Source organism: Pan troglodytes, chromosome 10 (genome assembly GCF_028858775.2).
Source record: "Pan troglodytes isolate AG18354 chromosome 10, NHGRI_mPanTro3-v2.0_pri, whole genome shotgun sequence".
NCBI classification, from domain to species: domain Eukaryota; kingdom Metazoa; phylum Chordata; class Mammalia; order Primates; family Hominidae; genus Pan; species Pan troglodytes.
Genome location: NC_072408.2, coordinates 137780111 through 137803574, shown reverse-complemented (window position 1 = coordinate 137803574; position 23464 = coordinate 137780111). Strand labels below are relative to the sequence as shown.

At 46.2% G+C, this 23464-nt stretch overlaps 1 protein-coding gene across 5 annotated transcripts in view; it reads right to left on the bottom strand.

Moving 5' to 3' along the window:
- Positions 1 to 23464, bottom strand: part of ADGRD1 (adhesion G protein-coupled receptor D1) — a 189375-nt gene that overhangs the window by 158942 nt on the left and 6969 nt on the right. For 3 of the 5 annotated variants that reach the window (XM_024348158.3, XM_024348156.3, XM_024348157.3), the window contains exons 3-6: positions 17719 to 17802; positions 15192 to 15287; positions 12434 to 12556; positions 2037 to 2216 (exon numbers count right to left, since the gene is read on the bottom strand). In XM_024348158.3, coding sequence (XP_024203926.2) covers positions 2037 to 2216; positions 12434 to 12556; positions 15192 to 15287; positions 17719 to 17802 — 483 coding nt within the window. The remainder of the gene's footprint in view (positions 1 to 2036; positions 2217 to 12433; positions 12557 to 15191; positions 15288 to 17718; positions 17803 to 23464) is intronic. The other 2 variants (XM_024348159.3, XM_054664742.2) reach the window with 1 other exon arrangement.

Genomic DNA, 23464 nt, shown 5'->3' with positions numbered 1-23464 from the left:
GGGAAGACCAACCTCCCTGCTCATTGAGGAACCTCCATCAACCAGCATTTGTGTTACTCTTCTCTCTGGCACAAGAAGCACGCTCATCAACAAGAATGTTCATCAGACTTTGACTGTTGATTCCCCCACAAAGGTTCCCTTTGTTCTGCCAGCGTGTGTGGTAAGCTGTCCTCCTGAGCTTGCTGCTGGAAGGAACAGGGCAGCCCTTTTAAGGGACACACATCACCTCTAGCCAGCTATGCATCTTAGATCACCCAGAATGACATCGGGGCTTCTTGCTCAAGATTGTGCAACTTTCTGATAATTTTGAGTCTCTGGAGCACGCTTGGACCCTAGGTTGGTCCAAAGTATTATTGCCCCTGAGTTTGAAAGTAAGAATAACAAACGCCTTCAATGCACAAAAGAGAGCACATTGCCAGCCAGAAGTGTTTCTAATTCTCGCCCTTTCCCTGGGTGGAAAAGCAGCCAGAGTTGAGCATACTTTACCTTTGTTCAAGGTCAAAGAACCTAATGGATGCCTGAAACCATGTTCCACCAGCCCCAAGGAGCAGAGAGATAAGCTGCTTACAATCGGGCTCTGATAGCAAGTGGAACAGGAAGGTCACGGACAAGGTTCAGATGGTTCTGTGTCAGGGGAGGGAGGCAGAGATTATTTCTGACCTTAGGGATCACAGAGGGCAAATTTGAAGTAGATGTTTGCTGAACTGCCCCACTTTACAGAGGTGGAGGTACAAGCTGGTCCGAGCATACTGAGCATCCACAGAAGAAGGCAAACACCTTCTGGGCCCACTGTGCCATCATTCCACGCTTTATGCCTGGCAGCCCACTTAGTTCTCACAGTCACCCTATGATGTGATACTGCTATTACTGCCATATTATGAATGAGGAAACTGAGGCATAGGGCAGTTAGGGAAGGTGCCCAGGTTCACACAACTACCAACATCCAGAGGCGGGATTTGATCCAGCCTGTTTGGCTCCAGAGTTCACGCTTTTTAATAACTGGGCCATGCAGCCTCCCTTAAGAATGAGCCAGAAAATGGATTTCCCTTAAATACATCAAAGATGTTTCCTACCGGAGGAGACCATCCTAGGCTTTTGTGCTGCCCCCTCCACCTCTGCCCTTCCCTTGTTGGGCTCCAGTGCTGACTTGGCCCCCACTCCATGCCACCCTGAGTCCTTCTGTGTCCCCAGCCACCTGTTCCCCTTCTCCAGCTTCCACTTCAGACCTTCGTCAGCCTCTGCAGCCTACTGCCCCACGTCCATGTCTCAACACCCACCTGCAAACTCAGCCAATGTGCAGGGACCCCTGTTCTCTTCCCACACATCCAGGGCCCCTCCCTCCCCCAAGACCACGCACAGTCCAGTGCTTCATGCGCTCTCCCCCAGCCCCTTCCTCTGCTCCCCGATTCTTCAGCCTCTCTCTCCAAAAGCTTCTTCTCGTCATGCTTTAAACAATTTCAAGTCTATACCACTAAGAAGAAGGAAGAAGAGGAGGGGGAGGAAGAGAAAGAGGAAGAGACAAAGACTATGAGAGAAAAAGGAGGCGGATGAGGAGGAAGAGGGAAAATGAGAAGGAAAAGAAGGAGAAATGTAACCACTGCTTGCACTTTGCACACCATATCTTCAGCTTAATGTCCTGGAAACCGTGAGGTAAGTACTGTCAATATCATCTGCACATCACAGGTGTGATCACTGAGGTCAGTGTGGTCAGGTAACCTACAGCAGGCACACAGTGCACGGGCAGACGGAGCCCAGGCTCTGCACCACCCAAAGGCGGCTTACCAAGGGCACCTCCTTGCCTCTCCCCATGCACCTCCCCAACAACCCTTAAAGGAAAGGAGCTCGGGTGCCAGGAGGCAGCAGCATCCCTGGGCTCCTTGGGCTGCGCTGGGCTTCTCAGCGTCCATTCTCAGAGAAGACTCCACTCCTCCAGGCAGAGCCTCCCGGGGCCAACGCTGTCACTCACCTGGGGGGCTGAAGGAGGCCTCCCATGTCACCTCCAGGCAGAGCCTCCTGGGACCGTCGCTGTCACTCACCTGGGGGGCTGAAGGAGGCCTCCCATGTCATGGAATTGTCCCGCGTGTACAGCTCCACAGAGCCTCTGCCACCGCTGGAGCAGACTTTGAACCCATTGGAGATGACCTGTCCCCCATACGCAGAAGGGATTGGTCTAGACTGTTCTCCTTGTGTCTTCCAGAAAAAAGAAAACGTGACCCCTGAGGAGAGGAAAGTCACAAGATCAGTTATTCACAGAGAGCAGGATCTTGATTTCTCGTAAGCGCATGGTTCTCTTTGCTTTTTATTTTTCATTCGAAAAGCATTTTGTCCCCATTCTAAAGGCAGTGTATGTTCAGTTCAGAAAATCCAGACAGTGATATTTGCTCATGTTTATTAAGGGCTCACGCAGTGGCAGGCACTTTTCTAGGAGTTTGAAATGAATTCTTGCCTTTTAAAAAGTACAAAAATCCTGCTTCATCCCCACTATACAGATGAAGGAACTGAGGCTAGTTCACTCAAGGTCACCAGTGACTGATGGAGATCGCTGCAGCCCCAGGCAGTTCCCCGCCCCCACTCCCCGGGATCATGCAAATGTGAAGCCCTACGCCCTCCAGGTTTCTCTCCTATTCCTCCAGAAATGTGGTTAGGGCGGCTCCTTCCTAAGCCTCTTCTATAAATAGACTTTACAAAGACACGAACCATCTCAGGCACACTGGTTTATAAACAACATTTCTATAAAGTTTACTCCACCGTGAACTTCCTCCGATGTCCATAAATACACTGTCACGTTGTCACTTTTATGTCTGCACAGCGGCGCATTCTAAACAAGCACCAGAGTCTTTTTTTTAAACAGCAATCCCCTGTCGCTGGATCTTAAGGTTTTCTTCCACTTTTTGAAGAAATTTTCAAACAGAGCTTGAAGCAAATTCTTTTGCATATCTCAGACTATATGCCTTTAGGATACATTTCCAAGAGGGGATTTCTTGCCAAAGGGAAGCACACTTTTAAGGTTGTTGATATCTTCAATTGTTCATTTCCCACAGTTGGATACAGAGGGGGCAGCAGCTGAAACCTTTTTCAAGACCCCAGTCTGCACATTCGTGGTAAGTCCTGACCCCAGGCCCACGCTGCGGGGGAGGCGGGATTGCACCTGGACTAAATGGTCTGAGCGACGCATGTTAGCATGAATGAGCTGGCTCATTAGTTCATGTTGCCTCCGCCACCAGCAGCAGATAGGACATCCCTCAAATGTGTTGTGGCAGTATATTACAGTAACTTATGACAATTAGATATTGTACCTTTGTGGGTGCAAAGTCCTACTGTGATCATTGTAAACATGGAAAAACCGTGTAACTTTTATGATCCTCATGTGGGATTTCTCCATGTTTTTACTATAAGAGGAAGTGCAGGCCGGGCGCGGTGGCTCACGCCTGTCATCCCAGCACTTTGGGAGGCCGAGGCAAGTGGATCACCTGAGGTCAGGAGTTTGAGACCAGCCTGGCCAGCATAGTGAAATGCCGTCTCTACTAAAAATATAAAAATTGGCCGGGTGTGGTGGCATGCACCTGTAGTCCCAGCTACTCAGGAGGCTGAGGCAGAATTGTTTGAACCGCAGAGGCAGAGGTTGCAGTGAGCCGAGACCACGCCATTGCACTCCAGCCTGGGCAACAGAGCAAGACTCTGTCTCAAAAAAAAGAGGGTCCAGGCACAGTGGCTCACGCCTGTAATCCCAGCACTTTGGGAGGCCGAGGCGGGTGGATCACGAGGTCAGGAGATCGAGACCATCTTTACTAACATGGTGAAACCCCGTCTCTACTAAAAATACAAAAAATTAGCCAGGCGTGGTGGCAGGTGCCTGTCGTCCCAGCTGCTCAGGAGGCTGAGGCAGGAGAATGGCGTGAACCCGGGAGGCAGAGCTTGCAGTGAGCCGAGATTGTGCCACTGCACTCCAGCCTGGGCGACAGAGCGAGACTCCGTCTCAAAAAAAAAAAAAAGAGGAACCGCAAAAGCCCAGCTCCTGAGCATGCCCCGCACCCACCCCGACCGCTGTTCTGCACTCACGCCCACTGGTCTGGGGGCCGGGCTCTCTGCTGAAGGGGAAGTCAGGGCAGGGCCTGGCTGGAGGCTCCGTGGAGCTTGGGCCTCTCTGGCGTTGCATTTTGGAGCTCTGGTTGTCTCTATTCCACTTCTCTGCCTCCAGTAGCATCTGCCCACCTGGCCTTTCTTTGTGTGTAAACTCCAGTGTGTGTGTGTGTGTGTGTGTGTGTGTGTGTGTGACACACTAGCTGCCTGTCTGGATTCTGCCCCTGACAGCTGGAAATACATCCAGCTGCCTCACCCCCGCCAAGCCTGGCCCAGGCACATGGGTAAGAGGGTTCAGTGGTGCTGAGAGAGAACACGTGCCCAGAACTGGTCCAAAGAGGCCCATGATGGGACGGTGGGTGCAGGGGAGAGGCAGAAGGATATTTGCCCTGGGCTTTATTTCTATAAATGGTGCCAAATTTAGACTTTAGGCCTTACCTTCACATGACGTTATGGACACAGTCTTAGAGAGTCACTGAATTCAAAGAAGACATTTGTCATTCGTGTATAAGGCAGTGTCTCATTGCCCACCGTGCTTTCTGTGATGCCTTATGAATTAACATATCTGTTAGAAGTCCTTCAAATGTCTTGTGACAATATATCAAGACAACTATACCTTTGTGAGTTCAAAGCCCTCGCAGGATTCAGAAAAAACACAGCATACATTTTATAACCCTGGTATGGAACTTCCCCATTTTATTTTTTAAGAGAAGAAGAACCTCAAAAAAATTGGAAGAGGCCTGGACCTTTCTGGACCTCTGAGAGGCTACGGTGTACAACTCCAAGCCCTGCGGCATCTGTCCTTAGGGCTCCTGGGAAAGAAAACAGCCCGCGCAAGTGCCCAGTAATGTGGGTCACCGCAAAAGGGTGCGACTGTGGGGGTTGCACAGAGGCCTGGGGCAGCTGACGCTGGTGTCCCCAGACCCACCTCATGAACGGGCTTCCTGCAACACCTGCCTTGGGCGCTGAGGGGTACAGAAGCCAGGACAAACCCCCAAGCCTCCCGCCACTTCCCTGCACACTCAGAAACAACCCGTTTCACAAGGAAGTCAGCACAGTGCGTTGTGAAATTTTTGTTATGAAACAAATTCCCAGGAGGATTCATGGAAGTTAATTTTTTCCAAAAACTTTGCTGCATTTTAAAATTTCTTTCACTCAATTCAAAATGAGCCTGTCTTGGCCAAATGTCTTTCTGTTCAGGAAGAAAAATAAAAATAAAAAAATTCCATGTGGTGTTAGGTAAGGGTAGATTGAAGGCCATCCATGGTGCCGGTAACCAAGCTTTTCATTTAGTTAACTCAACCCACAAAACAATGACTTCTACCTGAGCAACAGCTTATATTTAAGTATCAATTCACGTCTTCATAGAGTCATAACAAATTCACAATGTGCCTTCCATATTAGCCTTTTAAGGAACTTTGCCTCATGGAGTTGGGCCATCTATACAACAAGGAAAAATCTGAAGGAAAAAGAAACAAGCACAATATTGACAAACTAATTTGATAATTTTTTCTTGTTATAAGCACTGAATCCTAAAACATCCAAAAAATAAAATGAGGAAAGATCCTTTTTGACAAGACAAAAAAAGGAAAAATAAAAATCTAGGAGTCATAAGAAAAGACTAATAAATTTAAGTGCATAAATATAATATTCTGCAAGGCAAAAAAAATTACCATAACAAACTCAAAGACAGACAACCGTCTAGGGAAAGAATATTTGTCACAGATTTACTAGATGAGAAGTTAATTCCCTTCATATGTAGAGACCACGGCATAAGACAAAGGATGATTTCTAGCAGGTGAGGAGAACTTATATGGGCTGAGGCTAAATCCTCACAACAACCTGTGAATTAGGGGTCATTACTGTCCCCATTTCACAGGGGAGAAAACTGAAGCACAGGGAGGTGCGGTAACTTGCCCAAGGCCACACAGCTGGTCTGGGACGAGTCAGGATTTGAACCCAGGCAGCCTGGATCTGGAGTCTGCGTTTGTAATCACTGTGCTGTGGCTCCCGCCCTTCCCTTGGAGATCATGCATGCAGCTGCCCTTCCCAGGCCCACAGACTCAGCACCGTGCAAGAGCATGATCAACACATGCCAAAGAAGCAGCGGCCCAGGAAGGCGCGAGGTTGTACAGGCATGGGGGCCCGCCTGGCGTCTGTACCCCCACCCCAGTCACCACAGACCACACACCTGAAGGCTGACTCGGGCTGGGCCTATCAGAATCACCAGGACTGACCCAGGCATGGGCAGGCTCACCTGACAAAACCAGAACTTGGAGCTTCTGAGCAGATGCTGCTCCCACACCAGGAAGGCAGCCTTGAGAACAGAGCTGGAGCAAGGCAGGGACAGGGTCTGATGGCCGTTCTGGCACCCGGAGCAGCCTGTGGCCCACCGCGTTTCCCAAAGAGCCACGAGGATGCGCGTCCCATACGCTTTCACGCAAGACTCAGAGCCCGTTTCCCGGCTGCCTCATGGGCCCTGTGCCTGCTGTGGCCAGGAGGAGACACTCGTTTGCATATCGAGCCTTTAAAATTCTCACTCCACACCCCCACCCCAAAGCCCCACTCTAATCGCTTCCTGAAATGACTGGGGCTGTAGGACACTCACTTTCCCCATGGGAATAAGAAATTATTCCCTTTCCCCTTTCCCTGCTCCTCTAACAAAGCCACACGCAGGCCATCCTGGGGAATGGCCACCGCCTTCAGTCACGGCGACAGACAGCAGAGAGTCCTGCAGGCTGAGGACAACTGGAAAATGCTGGCCCTGCCTTAAGGGGCGGTCACTCCTTACCCCTGACCAACTGCTGCCAGTGGGGTGCAGGGGAGCAGTTCTCATATTTTAAGAGAAGTCAGAAGTGTAGATTTTTAAATGAAATTTTCCCATATATAAAGGTTGAATTTTTTTGAGACAGTGTCTTGCCCTGTGGTCCAGGCTGGAGTGCAGTGGTGCAATCATGGCTCACTGCAGGCTTGACCTCCTGGGCCCAAGTGATCCTCCCACCTCAGCCTCCTGAGTAGCTAGGATGACAGGTACACACCACCTCGCCCTGCTAAATGTTTTTTTTTTTTTTTTTTTCGTTGAGACAGGGTCTTCCTGTGGTGCCCAGGCTGGTCTGAAACTCTTGGGTTCAAACAATCCTCCTGCCTCGGCCTCCTAAAGTGTTGGGATTACAGGTGTGAGCCACTGTGTCCTGCCAGAATTGAATGTTAATTTTAAAAGAAAAACACTGAAAGCACCGGGAGAAATTCCATTTCTGGAAACCTCGTGGGCTGGGGTATTTGGATCCACCCACCTGGCAGGAGACAATGTAGAAAGTCTCACTCTAAAAACAGAAGATCAACACGGCGCCCACCAAACCAAGCACGTATAGTCAGCCGCGGATTCCGGGATGTGGTATCACGTGAGTTGCGAGAATCACCTGGAGAGACTGGCTAAAAATGCAGATTCCCAGGCCTTGTCCACTGAGACTCGGAATCAGCACGTCCTGGTTGGGGCCTGGGAACCTGCAGTTGCTGCCACCCAGGGCCTACGAGCTGTACCTGGAGATGCACTGTACCACAGCATCGTGCAGCTCAGGCTCATCTTGCATCCTCTCTGGGCCTCAGTTTCCCCATCTGTTCAAGGAGTGTGCTGAATGAATGCTTCTCTGAGGATCATCTGCTCCACAGGCCTCCAAGCCCCCTGACCCCAGATCGCCTGAGTAAGAGAGTAGCTAGATCCCTGCCAGGCCCGTGTCCCCCAGGCCCCTCTGGAAATTTCTATCCTAAAACTCCATCTGCAAGTATTTTAGCATATTGTTGACAGCGTTTTAAATTTAGGAAACAAATGCAAAGGGGGAAAAAGTCAACTCAAAGCTGAGAAGAGGGAAATGGCCGCGCGGAGATGCTCCAGCTGCTGCCTCGGGACCTCAGCAGCCTCCCTGGGGTTTATAAGCAGAAGAGGTTCTTAATGCATGTGAGGAAAAAGCAAACATTCACAGAGGGAGGAAGGTGAAGCTGAGGGGCTAATCGGGGAGGCTGCCTTTCCCAGGAGCTGCCAAAGCCATTCACAGGAGAGCTGGAACTAGAAGCAATGGGCCGAAGTTACTCGAGACGGAATTTAGCCCAATATCAGAAATAACACACTAAAAGTCAGAGGAGTCCAACAGCGGAATGGACTTCTTTTTCTGCCGTTGTCCGTGTTTTTACTTGTTATATCAAATAACATTATCTTAACTGACACAGCAATAAATCAGAGGTAGAAATGAGAGTAAGCAAGGAAGAATTACCTAATAATCTGCACCTTGATGCTGGAAATGACCTTTTTTGGATTTTATGCAATCAGTTCCCTTTCATTTAACTTTATTATGGTCACAGACTTCACATGAGATCTACCTCCTAGCAACATTCTTGAGTGTCCAGTCAGTATTGACTATAGGTTCAATGTAGGGGAAACGATTTCTCTAGGAGTCGTGAATGGCCCTTGTTCAGTATTCAAGTGAAGGTGCAGCAAACCCTGGATGGAGATGCATTCAATGTGCAGTATCTATGGTGTGCCAGGCACTGAGAACTCATCACTGGCCAAGGCAGACTCAGTCCTCGTCCTCACTGAGCTGAAGACCGAGTAAGGGAGACGGAAGTGACAGGCCGTCGGCGGCGGCGCAAGTTCTAGGAAGAAAGGTAGGGGGAGCAATAAGGGCATGAGACAGAGGATCTCACCTGGACTGGAGCTCATCCCCATAAAGTTTACACTTGAGCTGAGCCTTCAAGGTCTCCAGGTAGGTGAAAGAAGGTGCCAGAACATTCCAGCAAGTGCCCCTTCCTATTTTCAGCTTCCCCACCTGTGTGCTCACTGGTCAGGGGAGTTGAAAGACAGAATCCTGAGTATTGAGGGAACAGACTGTTTTCTAAGCTTAACATTCAAGAATGGCCAGGGATCCAAACAGCCTTTTTCTCTCCAATGTCCTCCAAAGCTTGCCCCATTAGCAGCAAGTGACCTTAAGAACATGTCCCCAGAAGGCACCATTTGCCAAAAGACAGGACCCACAGCAGCTCCTAGAATGAAGGCAGGCGGACAAGCAGCAGAGAGGCTCTGGAAGAAGCAAGGGTGGAGGGAGGGCCCGGAGCGGGGGTCCGGAGCAGGGCCGCAGCAGGGACCTCTGCCTTCTATGGGGACCCTCGGGGATAGCCACATTTCTCAGCATCAACCCTGTCCCCTAAAACATTATTTGTTAAAAAAATCAGCTGAAAATATGAACAGAGACCACATCAGGATTTGGAAATCAGAAATATAAAAGCAGTGGGCCTGTTAGGCAGGGGCTGGAGAGCATTTCTCTATTTAAGCGTTGTTTTTCGTTATAAGAATAACAGGTTATAAGTTTGTGCCCACACCAATAAGTGTGGCGGAGGACTCACTGAACACATCTGAAAAGGCTAATTCAATGCTTCCCACGTTCTAATCATTCACAATTTTTATGAGATCTGAATAACACCTGAATTATGATTATTAGGGAATATTTTCCTTTAAATCTACCCATTTTTAAAGCTCAATGCTCACTGAAGTCTCCTCTTAAATAATATATGTGAAAACTCATTTCTCATGCGCCCAGTATATTAAAATAAAAACATAACCATTGATTTTTGTTTTAGTTGCTCCAGGTGCCCCCTGAGAAGGCCTCCTCTGCCTCCTGCTACAGGGACTTTAATTTGGAAAATGCTGGGCAGGTCTTCCCTGTTCACGGCTTGTTTTCCCGCACACAGAAGTACAAGCTCATCGGGGCCCCAGGAGAATCCGCCTGAGCCAAGGATACAGCAGAGGAAAGCGGGGAAGGCATGCCATGGCCCTCGCACAAGCTCATGGCCCGGTCACCTTGTGAGGCTGAACTCAAGACCCAGGGGGGCACAGTGAGAAATGCCCCACCTACCCTCTGCGTCTGCATCAGGCCTCACGAGAGCAGCCTCTCACCGAGCCAGCGTTGATTGAAGGTTTCCTGACTTTGTTTCCTTTCTCTTCCTTTTCTTTAAGTTAGAGACAAGATCTCACTGTGTTGCCGAGGCTGGTCTCGAACTCCTGGGCTCATGCAATCATCCCGCCTCTGCCTCCCAAAACACTGGGATTACAGGTGTGAGCCACCGCACCCCCGGCTTTGTTTTATATCTGGCCATGCTCTAAAGAAAGTGGCCACATGAACAATATCTTAAAAGTTCTGCTTAACCATGACACAAAAGAAATTGTCAACAGTGGGACATGAAGCCCGAGTTCATGGCTCTTTCTTCACCCAGGTTCTTGTGTGTCTCATGTTGGGGGCATGAAATGAGTGAATACATGTTTGGGATTAGACCAAGGATTGGTGCAGAGTCGGGGCTCAACAAGGGTATGCAGCTATTATGATCAGTTCAACCACAACGGCCCCTCTGTCAGAAGTCACCCTCCAAGCAGGCAAAGTGGTGTTCTTAGAAAAGATACCCTAGTGACGAAGGGGAAGTTTGGAATCATGGACACATGAGCGATAAACCCAAACGGCCTCCCGACAGCTGGACCAACCACGTGCCAGGAATATGCTGTAATAGTTCTTCCAGTCTTCACAGCAACTGTATGGGAAGGTCCTTTTATTCACTCACTTTACAGATAAGGCTTTTCAAAGGGAAGCAGTGGTTGCCCAAGATCCCCACAAACAGGTCGGAACCGGAAGTGGAACCCACACCTTCTGGCCCCAGAGCTCATGCTGCGGACAGGCTCTGTTCGACCTGAAGATTATTGAAGAGTCGAGAAGTCTGGTGGGGACTGAGGGGAACTGGAGACAGAAGTCCAGGGCCACCGCGACTTAGCTCCAGCCAGCCAGAGAAGTCAGGAGAGATTTATCAAGAAAAACTGGAAATGTGTGGAAATTTCCTATTTTTCAGTGTTGACAGCTAATTTTAAAATTTTAACCCGATGCCTGTCCAACCGAACACAGCCACAGGCCAGAATCAGCTCAAAGGCCTCTCATGTGTGACCTCGGCGTGCAGACAAAACTTGTCCAGTAGCTCTGATTTCCCGCTGGTCCCATCACTGTCTCCTTTCTTGGGTTGGTTATCTGTGATAGTCCCAGGCATTGGAACCCCCGGCACCTGCACCATCCTTGTCCTCAAATGAGATCAATTCCAGTGTGGTTGCTGGAGCTTTCTGGATGCCTCTACTCCAAAGAGAAGCCATTCCCTAGAAACCCAGAAAAAGCCACCACAGATATGCCCCCGCCCTTCCCGAATCCAATGCAAGGAAGGAGCACATATTACTCTCCCGTCCTCCTCGCCCCTGCCACCGAGCCCACGCCGAGCCCATGGTTGTTTTTTACTTTGTAAAAATAAATAAGCCTGGGATGTTTATGGAGCTGCTTGAACTCAGGAACGGCATAAACTATGAGTTTGTAAACCTGACCGTGGTTTTGGGCCTCATAACCATTGCTCAAAATTCTGGTTTCCACAAAGCCCAAGATGTGTCCTCCCACATGTTTTTGCCTTGCTAAGCTGTTGTTTATTTTTACTGGAACAAAGTCCATTTTGTCCTACAATCATGTACAATGAACTCATCACAGAAGGCCATCTGATGTCCAAAATGCCTTAGAGCTTCATACGAGGACTGCATTAAGCTTTGTTCCTCCCTAGAAATCATAACTTTCATTTTGCCTAGGAGAAAGGAACTTGAAGGCTCCAAGCTGGTTTGGAAGGCAGAGAACAATTTCCCAGAAAATTTGCAATGTGGTCCAGACGGGCATTGCCTGAAGCCTAGACACGAGAGAGCAGGTTACACTTCACACAGTAAAAGCAAACGAAAGCAAGTCGATTCCCAGTTTTTCTTTTGCATCTCTGCTCTGTCCATGGCATGACTTTAGCCACAAGCCTGCGACCGCTTGCCGGGACAGTTCGAGCCACTGCCCAGCCCCTCTCGATGAATGTAAAAGAACAAAAACCAGGCGCAAGTGTTCTTGGGTATGCCCTGCCCGCTCACCGTCAACATCCCAGAGCCAGAAATCACACTGCAGGTGCCATGCCATCAATTTCCTTCCCACAAACGCCACGGCCCTGTCCAATCCCCACTGTGACATTGCTGTGTCTGTTTTTCAGGAAGGTTTTTTTCATCTTTTACAAGATTAAGTATTTTGATCTCACATCTCTGTAAGAGGATGTTATAACTTCCAGCCACCAGGACAAGTCTCTGCTTAGTAACCTCCTTGCCTGTATTCCTCCCTCCCCTGCCCTCCGATCCATCGTTGACATTCTCACGCATTCTGCAATTGATGAGAACCTCAGGTTCACATCTTCCAGTCACCAGAGGAGCAGGTGCTCCGTGAGAATAAAATGGTTGACAAAGATGCTGCAGGGATCAGCCACTCACCTTCAGGGCCACACTGCTCTGGCTTGCTAATGCAGGAGCTGTTGTACCTGCCGTAATAGAGAAGCGTGACTCCCTTTTCCTCTTTCAGGTAAATGCCTTTGTTGACCTTCCCTTCCACAATATCTAAGGAAGAAAAATGACAACATCATATGTTAATAACCTTCTGAGATTAAAAGTCTGAAGATGTGTGTCAGACCTACAAATAACTTATGTGTAAGTATGCATTATTATTTATCTTTCTAATTATATATTTATAACATCATATATTATTCTATAATGTTAATATTCATAGCATCAGTAATATTTAATTATTAGTAATTAAATTGTAAATTATTAATGTGTATGTGTCAGATAAAATTTAATATTAAATGATATTAATGTATTTGTATATAATATGCATGTATTATATACAAATGCATACAGACCTTTGCATATGGATTTCATATTGCATATCATATCGTATGATGATGTGATAATTGTGATATTTGCCAACAGATGGGTTACCAAGCGTGGCGTGGCGACCGCCTCCTCTCCTGGACTTTGTGCCGACCTGCTTTTCGAGCCCTCCCCACTCCCGTCCTCATGCTGAGTGTTCCAAGTGGAACGTTTCAGTGCAAGCGTGAACGTGGAGCTACAGCTGAACTCCTTCTCCTTTTGAGTTTTAATTGAAATCCCCTGAACCTGAACAGGTAGATTCGGGATTTTAGCAGAACCCATTTTCAGGCGCCAGGAGGAAAACCCCAAGTAACATTTTGCATAGTCCCAGGAGAGCCTGTGGGTGACAAGCCCAGCTGGCCGCAAATCCCGAGGGGCACTGCCCCGTCCGATCATCTTGTTGTGTCCCGTTCCCATGGCCAGGGTATCTGATGGTGAGGGCGTGGGGTAAATGGTTTACAGAATAGATAAGTGAAGACTGTAAAAATCAGGAGCGAGTAGATTTACTGTTAACTGGGGTCATAGTCGCTCAGAGATCTTTGCTACCACATGGGCTGGGAAGAATGTCTGAGCCCCCGGCAGCCGTCAGCCCAGCTGAAGACACACGGGAGAGCTAACGGGGTCTGTGGACCCGACCCCAACCCCAGCTCAGGCTTAGAGTTAACGGGGTCTGTGGGCCCGACCCCGACCCCAGCTCAGGCTTAGAGCTCACGGGGTCTGTGGACCCGACCCCGACCCCAGCTCAGGCTTAGAGCTCACGGGGTCTGTGGACCCGACCCCGACCCCAGCTCAGGCTTAGAGCTCACGGGGTCTGTGGACCCGACCCCGACCCCAGCTCAGGCTTAGAGCTAACGGGGTCTGTGGACCCGACCCCGACCCCAGCTCAGGCTTTCCAGCTACGTTGTCACATGGATAACCGACTCAAGGGACCTCAGTGTTTTTCCTTACTGCTTTTAAACTCATTTTTAAATTTTATCCCATTTTTGCTGAGGGAGACCTATATATTGCAAGGTTGAATGGATCACTAGTGGTTGCGTAATTGAGCTAGGCTGTATAAATCCCTAAGTCAGAGTGCTTGACTGGAAACATTAATTTTGGAAGCCAATCACCTTACAGTTGAAAGAGCAGTCAGTTTCTGTGTTGAAAAGGATCACAGGGTAAGATTGACAGGGTCAGAACTGGCTTCTACGCTGATCTAATAAATGCCTCAGTTGCTACTACCCCTTTTGCTTTGAGCTTCTTGTTGAGCCATGTAGGCTCTGGAGGTTATCAAATAAGACAATAATTTAACCATGATTCTTGTGGGTATATGTTTCACAAACAGCTTTTAACGATTTTTTTAAAGTCCAGCTACAGACGAAATGCTGATTTTAATGTTTATAAGAAATCAAATGTTTGATGAGGTATTTTTAAATTAACTTTAATTTTCCATTAAAATGGCATGCTTTTCCTCCCCCAAAGAAGACAATTCATTTAAAAATCCAAACAATCTCTATGTTTAGAAAAGGTCTCATCTTGGGTCTGTTTTGTTCTGAAAACAAGCAGCTGGCTTAGACAATCCTGGGAACTTGAAAGAATATATATACCTTCTAGTGCGGTGGTCCCCAGCATTTTTGGCACCAGGGACCGGTTTCATGGAAGACAATTTTTCCATGGATGGGTTGGAGCGGTTGGTTTCGGGATGATTCAAGTGCATTACATTTATTGTGCACTTTATTTCTCTTATTATTATATTACAATATGTAATGAAATAATTATACAACTCACCATCACATAGAATCGGGGGAGCCCTGAGCTTATTTTCCTGCAACTAGACGGTCCCCTCTGGGGGTGATGGGAGACAGTGACAGATCATCGGGCATTAGATTCTCATAAGGAGCATGCAACCTAGATCCCTCCCATGTGCAGTTCACAGTAGGGTTTGTGCTCCCAAGAGAATTTAATGCTGCTGCTGATCTGACAGGAGGTGGAGCTTGGGCGGTAATGCGAGCGATAGAGAGCAGCTGTAAATACAGATGAAGCTTCACTCACTCACCCACCACTCACCTCCTGCTGTGCAGCCCAGTTCCTAACAGGCTAAGGATTGCTGCCAGTCTGTGGCCCAGGGACTGGGGACCCCTGTTCTAATGTATTGCAATCTTCCTTTAGACTTAACCCTAGTGGTTATTTTTTAACACCTTGGATCTGCTGTCTTGACTGGGACATTTGCTCACTTGCTAGCCAAGATGTAGTGAATTCAGATACTACCAAACAGAATTGGCCTTAGAATTCATCGTAGATGCAAACTTGACAGAACGAAGAACAAAAGTACATAAATGCTCACCTACGGTTGCAGAGAGATTTGAGTAGGCAGAATCATTGGAATACACAAAAGTAGCATTACGGGAAGGAAGCACAGTGAGCTTGTGGGTTCGGGACGCTGGGTGAAACAACAAAAAGAAAAAGCACAGCAAGTGAGTGAGACAAAAGACAAATGGGACCAACATATCTCTCAACCTGCAGCAGGCACCAGGAGGGGCTCTTTCATCCAAGAGCGCCCTGGACTTTCTCTTCGGACCTCACGTCCGCCAGCCTCCACCACCCTTGTTTACTTTGGTCAGCAGCTCGGCCACTCCAGTGGCGCCACTCAGTTCCCACACCAGGGCGTGATGGCTGCTGAATTTGGCCACAAGCGATAGTTCTAATTTTCTGGCTCCAACACATAGGCGGATACTTAGTTGAGAGATATGAAATTGAACTTGGCCACTCATAACACAGGCTCAACAAAAGGATGAATGGTTATGATGTCACAAGAACTGATGAGACAGACACTCTGCATGAAAATGACTGCATGAGATGATGACAAATGGACAAAACGACGGAGAGTTCGGCAACAAACGACAAAGCCGCACATCCTCAAAAGGCTTGCCAAAGCTATTCACCTGTTCCCCGCAGCAAAATGTGCTGATGGGGACTATTCTTTTCTTTTCTCCCTTAAGAAGGCTGTAATCAATTGAAATATGCCAGCATAGCATTCCAACCTAGAGAATGCATCCAGTAGGGAAGTGCAGAGAAAGCTTCCACATTGCAATGTTCCAGGACAAACACGGATATATTAGTGCTTTACTGGAAGTCAATATATTCAGGCAGCAAAATTCAGCCACAGTGTGTAACTGTATCTGTGTGATTATATCACCTTAGGAGAAGAGTTTTTCATAGGTAAAGGTTTCAAAGCACCAAGAGTTACTGATTTAAGCCACCACAATGAGTTCAGGTATAGGGGTGAAGAGAGAAAGACACTGACAGTTATTCAAGCTTTTGTTTGAAAAAACTCCTAGCATTTTAGTTGCTGGGTCCTGGAACAGTGAGCTGTTTCAAGAAGGTATTTCCACTTGGTGAAATGACCCCGTTTCCATGGCTTTAAAATAAAGGCCTTGAAAAAAGAAAACTAGATGCCAACAAGGGAACGTGGTTTGTTTGAACCCGAGCCAGTGGTGAAACAAACTTGCACAAGGGCTTTCTCAGCCCTGCCAGGCCGACCCTTTGGAAAAGACATCTGGCTGTAGGGTGGTTTCCAAATGTGGCCATATTGCTGCCCTACAGGCAGGCGGATGAGAGCGATGCTGGGCAGGGAGCGCGTGGCACCCACGCAGGTGCCCTTCACGGAGTGCGTGCTCCTCAACTGCGCCCCACTCTGAGAACACCAGCAACAGAGGCAGCACCGATGGTTCTCAGTTTGCAAATTTTAAGGAAACATTTCAGAAGCTTCAGCAGTGATGTCCAGCAACATATTAAATCACAGGAGTAAGGAAAATGCCAGTGTGTCAATGTGGAAATCACAGTCACCAGCAATACATGGTTTTAAAAATAAAATGCCTCCCACGGAACAGGGACGACCGAAGCACGTGCTAGGATTGCTGTACGGTAAACCCTCGCCGCCCATGTCAGCCATCTGACATGATCAAGAGCAATCAGTAAATAAAAATAAAAATGGAAAACTGTCATACAAAGCTTACGGTTTTTAAAGAGTCCTTATTAGAAAGGGGAAAAAAATACCCAGAAAGATGTGAGGTTTCTCCTACCAGCAAATGTCTGAATGAACTCAAACAGACTATTTGGAACTGGGCCTCACTGGAAACGTCTTAGGCGATGCTTACTCTTTTCAAATGGAGCTGATGTGTGGGGAAGCTGATTGGTAGATGGGGATGCGTTTGCTGAATGAAACGGGGGCCCTTCAAACATGTGAGTTGGTCTTAGTTGGCATGACCTTTGACATCTGCTTCAAATAGGCCCCTGCTGTGGCCAGTGTGCAGATGACGCTAGTCCATTCAACGTAGAAAACAGACGCCTGACTTGCACATAGAGGCATCCTCAGGCCAGCTTCTGTTTCAAGATTGTTGGGGAAAATGCACATTTTAATCATATTTTGAATCAGAAATTCTCCCATTCAATATGCAATAGCTCTCTCTATAAAAATTCTAGTAAAATACTTCGTGGCCTGGCACAGTGGCTCACGCCTGTAATTCCAGCACTTTGGGAGGCCAAGGCCAGAGGATTGCTGAGGCCAGGAGCTTGAGACCAGCCTGGCAACATAGCAAGACCCCATCTCTAAAAAAAAAAAAAAGCTTTGAAATAACTATTACGGGAAGTTACACAAGTATTTGTTCATCTCTATCACCGTGGCTTCAAAGCAGATTCTGTCCACATCTGCTCCCCTGATGGCTCTGGGATTCCCCGGCCCACAGTCACTCTCAGCACCCACGTCCCCCAATGGCCCTGGGATTTCAAGGCCAGCCACTCTCAGCACCCGCGCCTCCTGATGGCCCTGGGATTCCCACGCCCACAGCCGCTCTCAGCACCCGCGTCTCTACCTCCAGTTGTATCCTGAAGTTCATGGATCCCATCCACATTCTCCAGTGGCCAGTAATGGGAAGCAGATGCCAACACCTGAAATCCTTGGGGAAAAAAGAATAAAAGTTTTAAATCATCATTAGGGAGGAAAGAACTAGAGGGTAAGAACCGCTTAGCACACACATTATGGGGGAAGAGTAAAAGGATCCCATGTCTGTGGGAGATACTGAAAGCATATTTAATAAAATTCAACACACACTCTTGGTTAGAAAAAGAAACTCTTAAATTAGAAGTTGGTAAATAGTTCCTTAACTGGACAAAACAGGGTAAATAGGAATAGATGCCTCTTGTTGCATGAAAACAGAAGCCACTGCGTTTACTGGTGACACACTAGAAGCTTGCCCATTCATGTCAGGAAAAGATAAGAATGTTCCATATCCCGCTGTTATTTACCATTATTTTAGAGTTAATATCAATGCAATCACACTATAGAAACAAATAAGGGTAAAATCATTTTAAAAGAGGAGAAAACTAACATGAATGGTATGCCAGACACTGAGGTCCTTAACAAGCACTTCCTCACTTCATGCTAACAATAATCTATAAGAAAATTGAATTCTTAGCCTATTTGTAAAGACAGGAAATGAAAGTCTTGCACAAAATCACACTGCCAGCTCATTGTAGACGCAATACTCACTTTCTCAATGTAATCCTGGTCATTCTATTTTCCCTGTATGCTTCCTCCACACTAAGCATTACTCAGTTCGAAATTTCCTTCGTGATCCTTATACTTTGAGTAAACATAACTTTATGCAGGTATGTTATTTTCTATTCTGCTCTTCTCATTGAATGCTATATGAATTATTTCTTTGTTTCTATCTAACCCTCATAATTGAGTTTGGGTAACAGTCTCTTGAGTGGCTGCCCCATAACATGTTTAGCCATTCTTCTGCTAATGAACAATCAATAGCTTCCATCCTTATTCGTACAGGTGGCGCTGACATGAGTGGCTTTACGCATACAATTTTAGTCTTCTCGGGGATTAGTCCTCTGGGATTCATTCACAGAAGTGGAAATAATGGTTCAGATGACTAAACAATAATCAACTGCCCCAAGCGACTGCTAGATCATAGAAAAGGACAGACTAATAGTCTCTATGTTAGTCCTTGTTTTTTTAAAAAAAAATACTTTTTAAAGAGGAGATAATAAGATCATTATTTTCAAATGATGTATGCCTGATAACCAAAGTGGAAAATGATTACAAATAAGAAAAGAATTTCGTAAGTGAAACACTATTACAAACAATAAAAGAATTTAGCAAGGAGGCTTGTACAAATTTAATATACAAATGTCAATTGCTTTTCTGTATTCCAACAATAATGCTACAAAAAAAGAAGAGTTCTCCTAAGTGCAGCCAACAAAAAGAAAATATTTATGAAAACAAGAATAAGAATTGTACAAGATTTTCATGAAGAAAATAAAAAATAATAATTCTGAGGGATGTGAAAGCACCCTCGAATGCATGAAGGATTCAACCTATTCTTGGAAAAGCCGACTCAATGTCGTAAACTATACTTTAATCTATGAGTATTAGAAAATTTGTTGTAAAAATGCTGAGAGAATTTTGTGGGGGAGATATCTGATTATAGAGTTTATATAAAAAATAAGAAAGAAAATCTGGAGAAGAAACAGAAGAGGATAAAGAGAGGAGATTCACACTCAATGATAAGGCACAGCATGAAACTACAATAAAGATGGCTGATTGTTACACGCGGATAGACAGTTCAGCGGGAGAAAAATCCACAAAGATGCCTAAGTACATATGGAAATTCAGTTTGTGATAAAGAGGGTCTTTTATTTTTTATTTACTTATTTATTTTTTGAGATAGAGCTTTGCTGTTGTTGCCCAGGCTGGAGTGCAATGGCGCGATCTCGGCTCACTGCAACCTCCGCCTCCTGGGTTCAAGCGATTCTCCTGCCTCAGCCTCCCAAGTAGCTGGGATTACAGGCACCGACCACCATGCCCGGCAATTTTTGTATTTTTAGTAGAGACGGGGTTTCACCATGTTGGCCAGGCTGGTCTCGAACTCCTGACCTCAGGTGATCCACCTGCCTCAGCCTCCCAAAATGCTGGGATTACAGGCGTGAGCCAACGCGCCTGGCCCCAAAGCTGGTCTTTTAAATTAGAGGAGAAATATTATTCAACAAAGACATTGGAACCAGTTCACCACATGGAAAAAATTAAGATCCCAACCTCACTCTTTATACCAGAACAATTTCCAGATAGATCAAAATTTACATGTAATAAAATAAAACAAAACACAAAACTTCTGCAGAAAACAGGCTATACATTTGACAACATACCTTTTTAAAATTTCTGTGCAGAAAAACAAAATCAAGCAAAATCAAACCGAGGAGTGTTGTTTATATAATACATATTACAGAAGGGTACTGATGTCTTTTTAGAGGTATTAAACGTATTATATTAGTAAAACTCCTACTATTAAAAAGAACCAACCGAATATTGAGGCAAAGGAGATAATCAAATAGTTCAATGAAAAAGAAATAAAAATTACGTATAAATATATCAAGTGATGCCCAACCTTGCTCACAAGTTTAAAAAGTATATTAAACAACAATGAGCCTATCAGAGTTCACCCATCAGACTGGCAAGCAAAAAGTTAGCTATACTAAGCTGGCAACTTCCACCACATTTCTGATGGGAGTTCAAATCAGTACACCCCTTCTGAAGGGTAATTTGACAGTATCTATCCCAATTGTAAGTGTACATTCCCTTTGATCTAGTAATTCCACCTCTAGGAATTTATTCTAGAGATACACTCATACATATGATCAAAGACCTCTGTGCAAGGCTTGTTTGTTGCAGAATTTTTTAATAGTATCAGAAACCTGAGAACAGCCTAAATGCTCATCTACAGAGCGCTGGCTAAATAAATATGGCACATCTACACTCTGGACTGGAATACAGCTGGGACGAATACTAAGGTTCATAAATGAACTGAGATGGCATATTCTTTCATTGATATTGTCTAATTTTTAAAAATTAAGGTGATAAAAATGTGTACACTATGAGCTATTTGTGTAAAATATCGTTGGTTCAGGGCAGGGATGGAGAAGAGAAGAGGAGAGAGAAGAAGAGAGAGAGATGTCTGGAGAGATACTGCAGAAACCAATACTGCTGTTTTGGGAGTGAAGAAATCGAAAAGCTAAGTGCGAGGTGTAAGAAGAAAATTTACATTGCATTATCTTTCTGTTCTATTTGAATTTTTTTTTCTTTTTTTTGAGACGGAGTCTCGCTCTGTCGCCCAGGCTGGAGTGCAGTGGCGCAATCTCCGCTCACTGCAAGCTCCGCCTCCCGGCTTCACGCCATTCTCCTGCCTCAGCTTCCCAAGTAGCTGGGACTACAGGCTCCCGCCACCACACCTGGCTAATTTTTTGTATTTGTAGTAGAGATGGGGTTTCACCGTGTTAGCCAGGATGGTTTCGATCTCCTGACTTCGTGATCCGCCCGCCTCGGCCTCCCAAAGTGCTGGGATTACAGGTGTGAGCCACCGCGCCGGGCCTCTATTTGAATTTTTCAATCTGTATTCCTTTAGAAATATTTTAAGGCTTGCTTTCACAATTGAAGTGCCATAGGTAGTTATGAACATACCATCATTTTCAGATAAGAACTGACGCACCCCATGTAATATCTGAATTTTTGTTCACAGGGCGCCCAACATCCACACATGTCCCGTTCCTTGGTTCCACTTTTCAGTTTGCATCTGTCCCTCCAGCTTTATGTACACAAGCTCAAAATGTAAGCCAAGAACCAAGTTAACTCTGTAATATGAGCTAAAGAGAAGTATCTAAACAATAACTTAAGTGTCTTGTTACTCTCTAAATAAAATAGCCCTATCTAGATAAAGTAGCACATTAGAAAGTAAGGCCTGACTTCAGTTGATTTCCAGTGGGGATAGTTCTACTATTGTAATGCAATATGAAGAATCTGAAATGCAAAAATCAAAAAGATTCATTTTCATTCCCACTGTGCTTTTTTTCCCCCTAAAGTCTAGGATATTCATTTTGAAGAGGACAAAACCTCATTGACTTGTTATTCAAGTCATCTGGGAAAAAAAATTGTAAAAGGAAATAACATCTGTTATACAAAGAACAGATGTGTCTTCAGAATCCTCATCTTTATAAAATAAACCCTGTGGACGATAAAGCCCTCCCCATTCTTTCCATTTACAAATGGCCACAATCAGTCCTGGCAGAAAGGCTGACAGAGTAAAGTGATGGTGTCTCGTTCACCCCAAAGCCAGCCAGAGTTCATAGGTGGCCAGTGATGAGAAGAGCAGGGTTGAGGCCAGAACACTGCCTTCTCTCCACACCACTGCACTTCAGACAAGTGTAAAACACCTCAGTTGCCACAGATGTTTTGCAACTAGCAACACTGACTGGAAACAAGCAATGAAGGGGCTGCAAACTGTGACACCCGCAGGGGACGGCGAGTCCTGAGAAGTGACTGGACAGAGTCCAGGGATGGCATCCAAGGTAGTTAACAAGCTGGAAGGCACAGGCCAGACTTATCAGAGCAGATGCTGGAAACCATCAGCTGGTACCACCGCAGTTGTAGGGCAGGAGAGGCGGAGGCGACGCGGAAAACTGTGCCCTGTCTAAATTAAGTAGTGCCTCCTGATGCCGAACGAAGCATTGCGGCTCTGCAGGCAGCTTTGCCCAGGATTGTCAGGTCTTCATTTTTTAAAGCAGAGTCAGAAATTCAGATTTTTTTTAAAGCAAAATCTATCAAAATTTTAATGTTAGCAATTTTTAAAAATAAAACATTGTGTGGTGCTAATGGGATGGGCTGAATTCAGCCCACAGGTTCCTTTTCCAACTCAAGCAGTAAAATAACTCATAGTCCTACAAGTTTCATCAGAGCAAGAAAGTCTCATTCTTTCGGGAAAAAGGCACTCTGTGGCATTTTTCCCATTGAGAAGGTGGCATGAGACCACCTAACTCTGCAACCACCTTGATTTTCACCAAACTCTTCTAAAGACTAAACGTCTTCTTAGGCAGGTCAGCCAGCCAAGCAAAACCATGGCCCATTTGAGGACTCCAAAACAACCCCAGCCTGCAAAACAAGTAGCAGGGGACAGAGCCAGAGAGAAAATGGAGGCAGGGTGGGGAGGAAGAGAAAGAACGAGAGAGAGAGAGGAAAGGGCAGAGAGAAAAAGGGGTATTTTCAGCCCACATCACCACAGTTCTTCAGAATTAATTTATCATCCATATGTAATGTTATATTAAGTTTGGTGTGTGTGTCAGAGACAGACATAGGAGAGAGATGAAAGACAGAGTATTAATACTCAAAACAACTTAATAAAACCTTTAATTTTTCCTTTTCCATTTTTCTTCCAGATTTCCCTATTCTTCCTTCCCTGTTACTTACTCCTTGTGTGCGTCCAGGGAAACCTTTATCCCTTGGTTTCCTGCAGGGAAATAATCTTCAGTGTTGCACTGACTTGGTCCAGCTGGAATCTATACCACACAGAGGAATGCCAGCCCCTGCCGATGGTCGGGCTGGCTTCGTGGCTCCATCCTCCTTGGCCTCCAACACATGGAGCTCATTTTTCCTGCATAACTTTGCCTGCTGTTCCCACTGCCTGGAATGCTGATCCCCGCGTTTGTGTAGCTCATCCTGATTCAGGTCTCAGTTCACAGGACACCTCCCCTCAGGCCACCCCTTCGTCACCACCACCATCC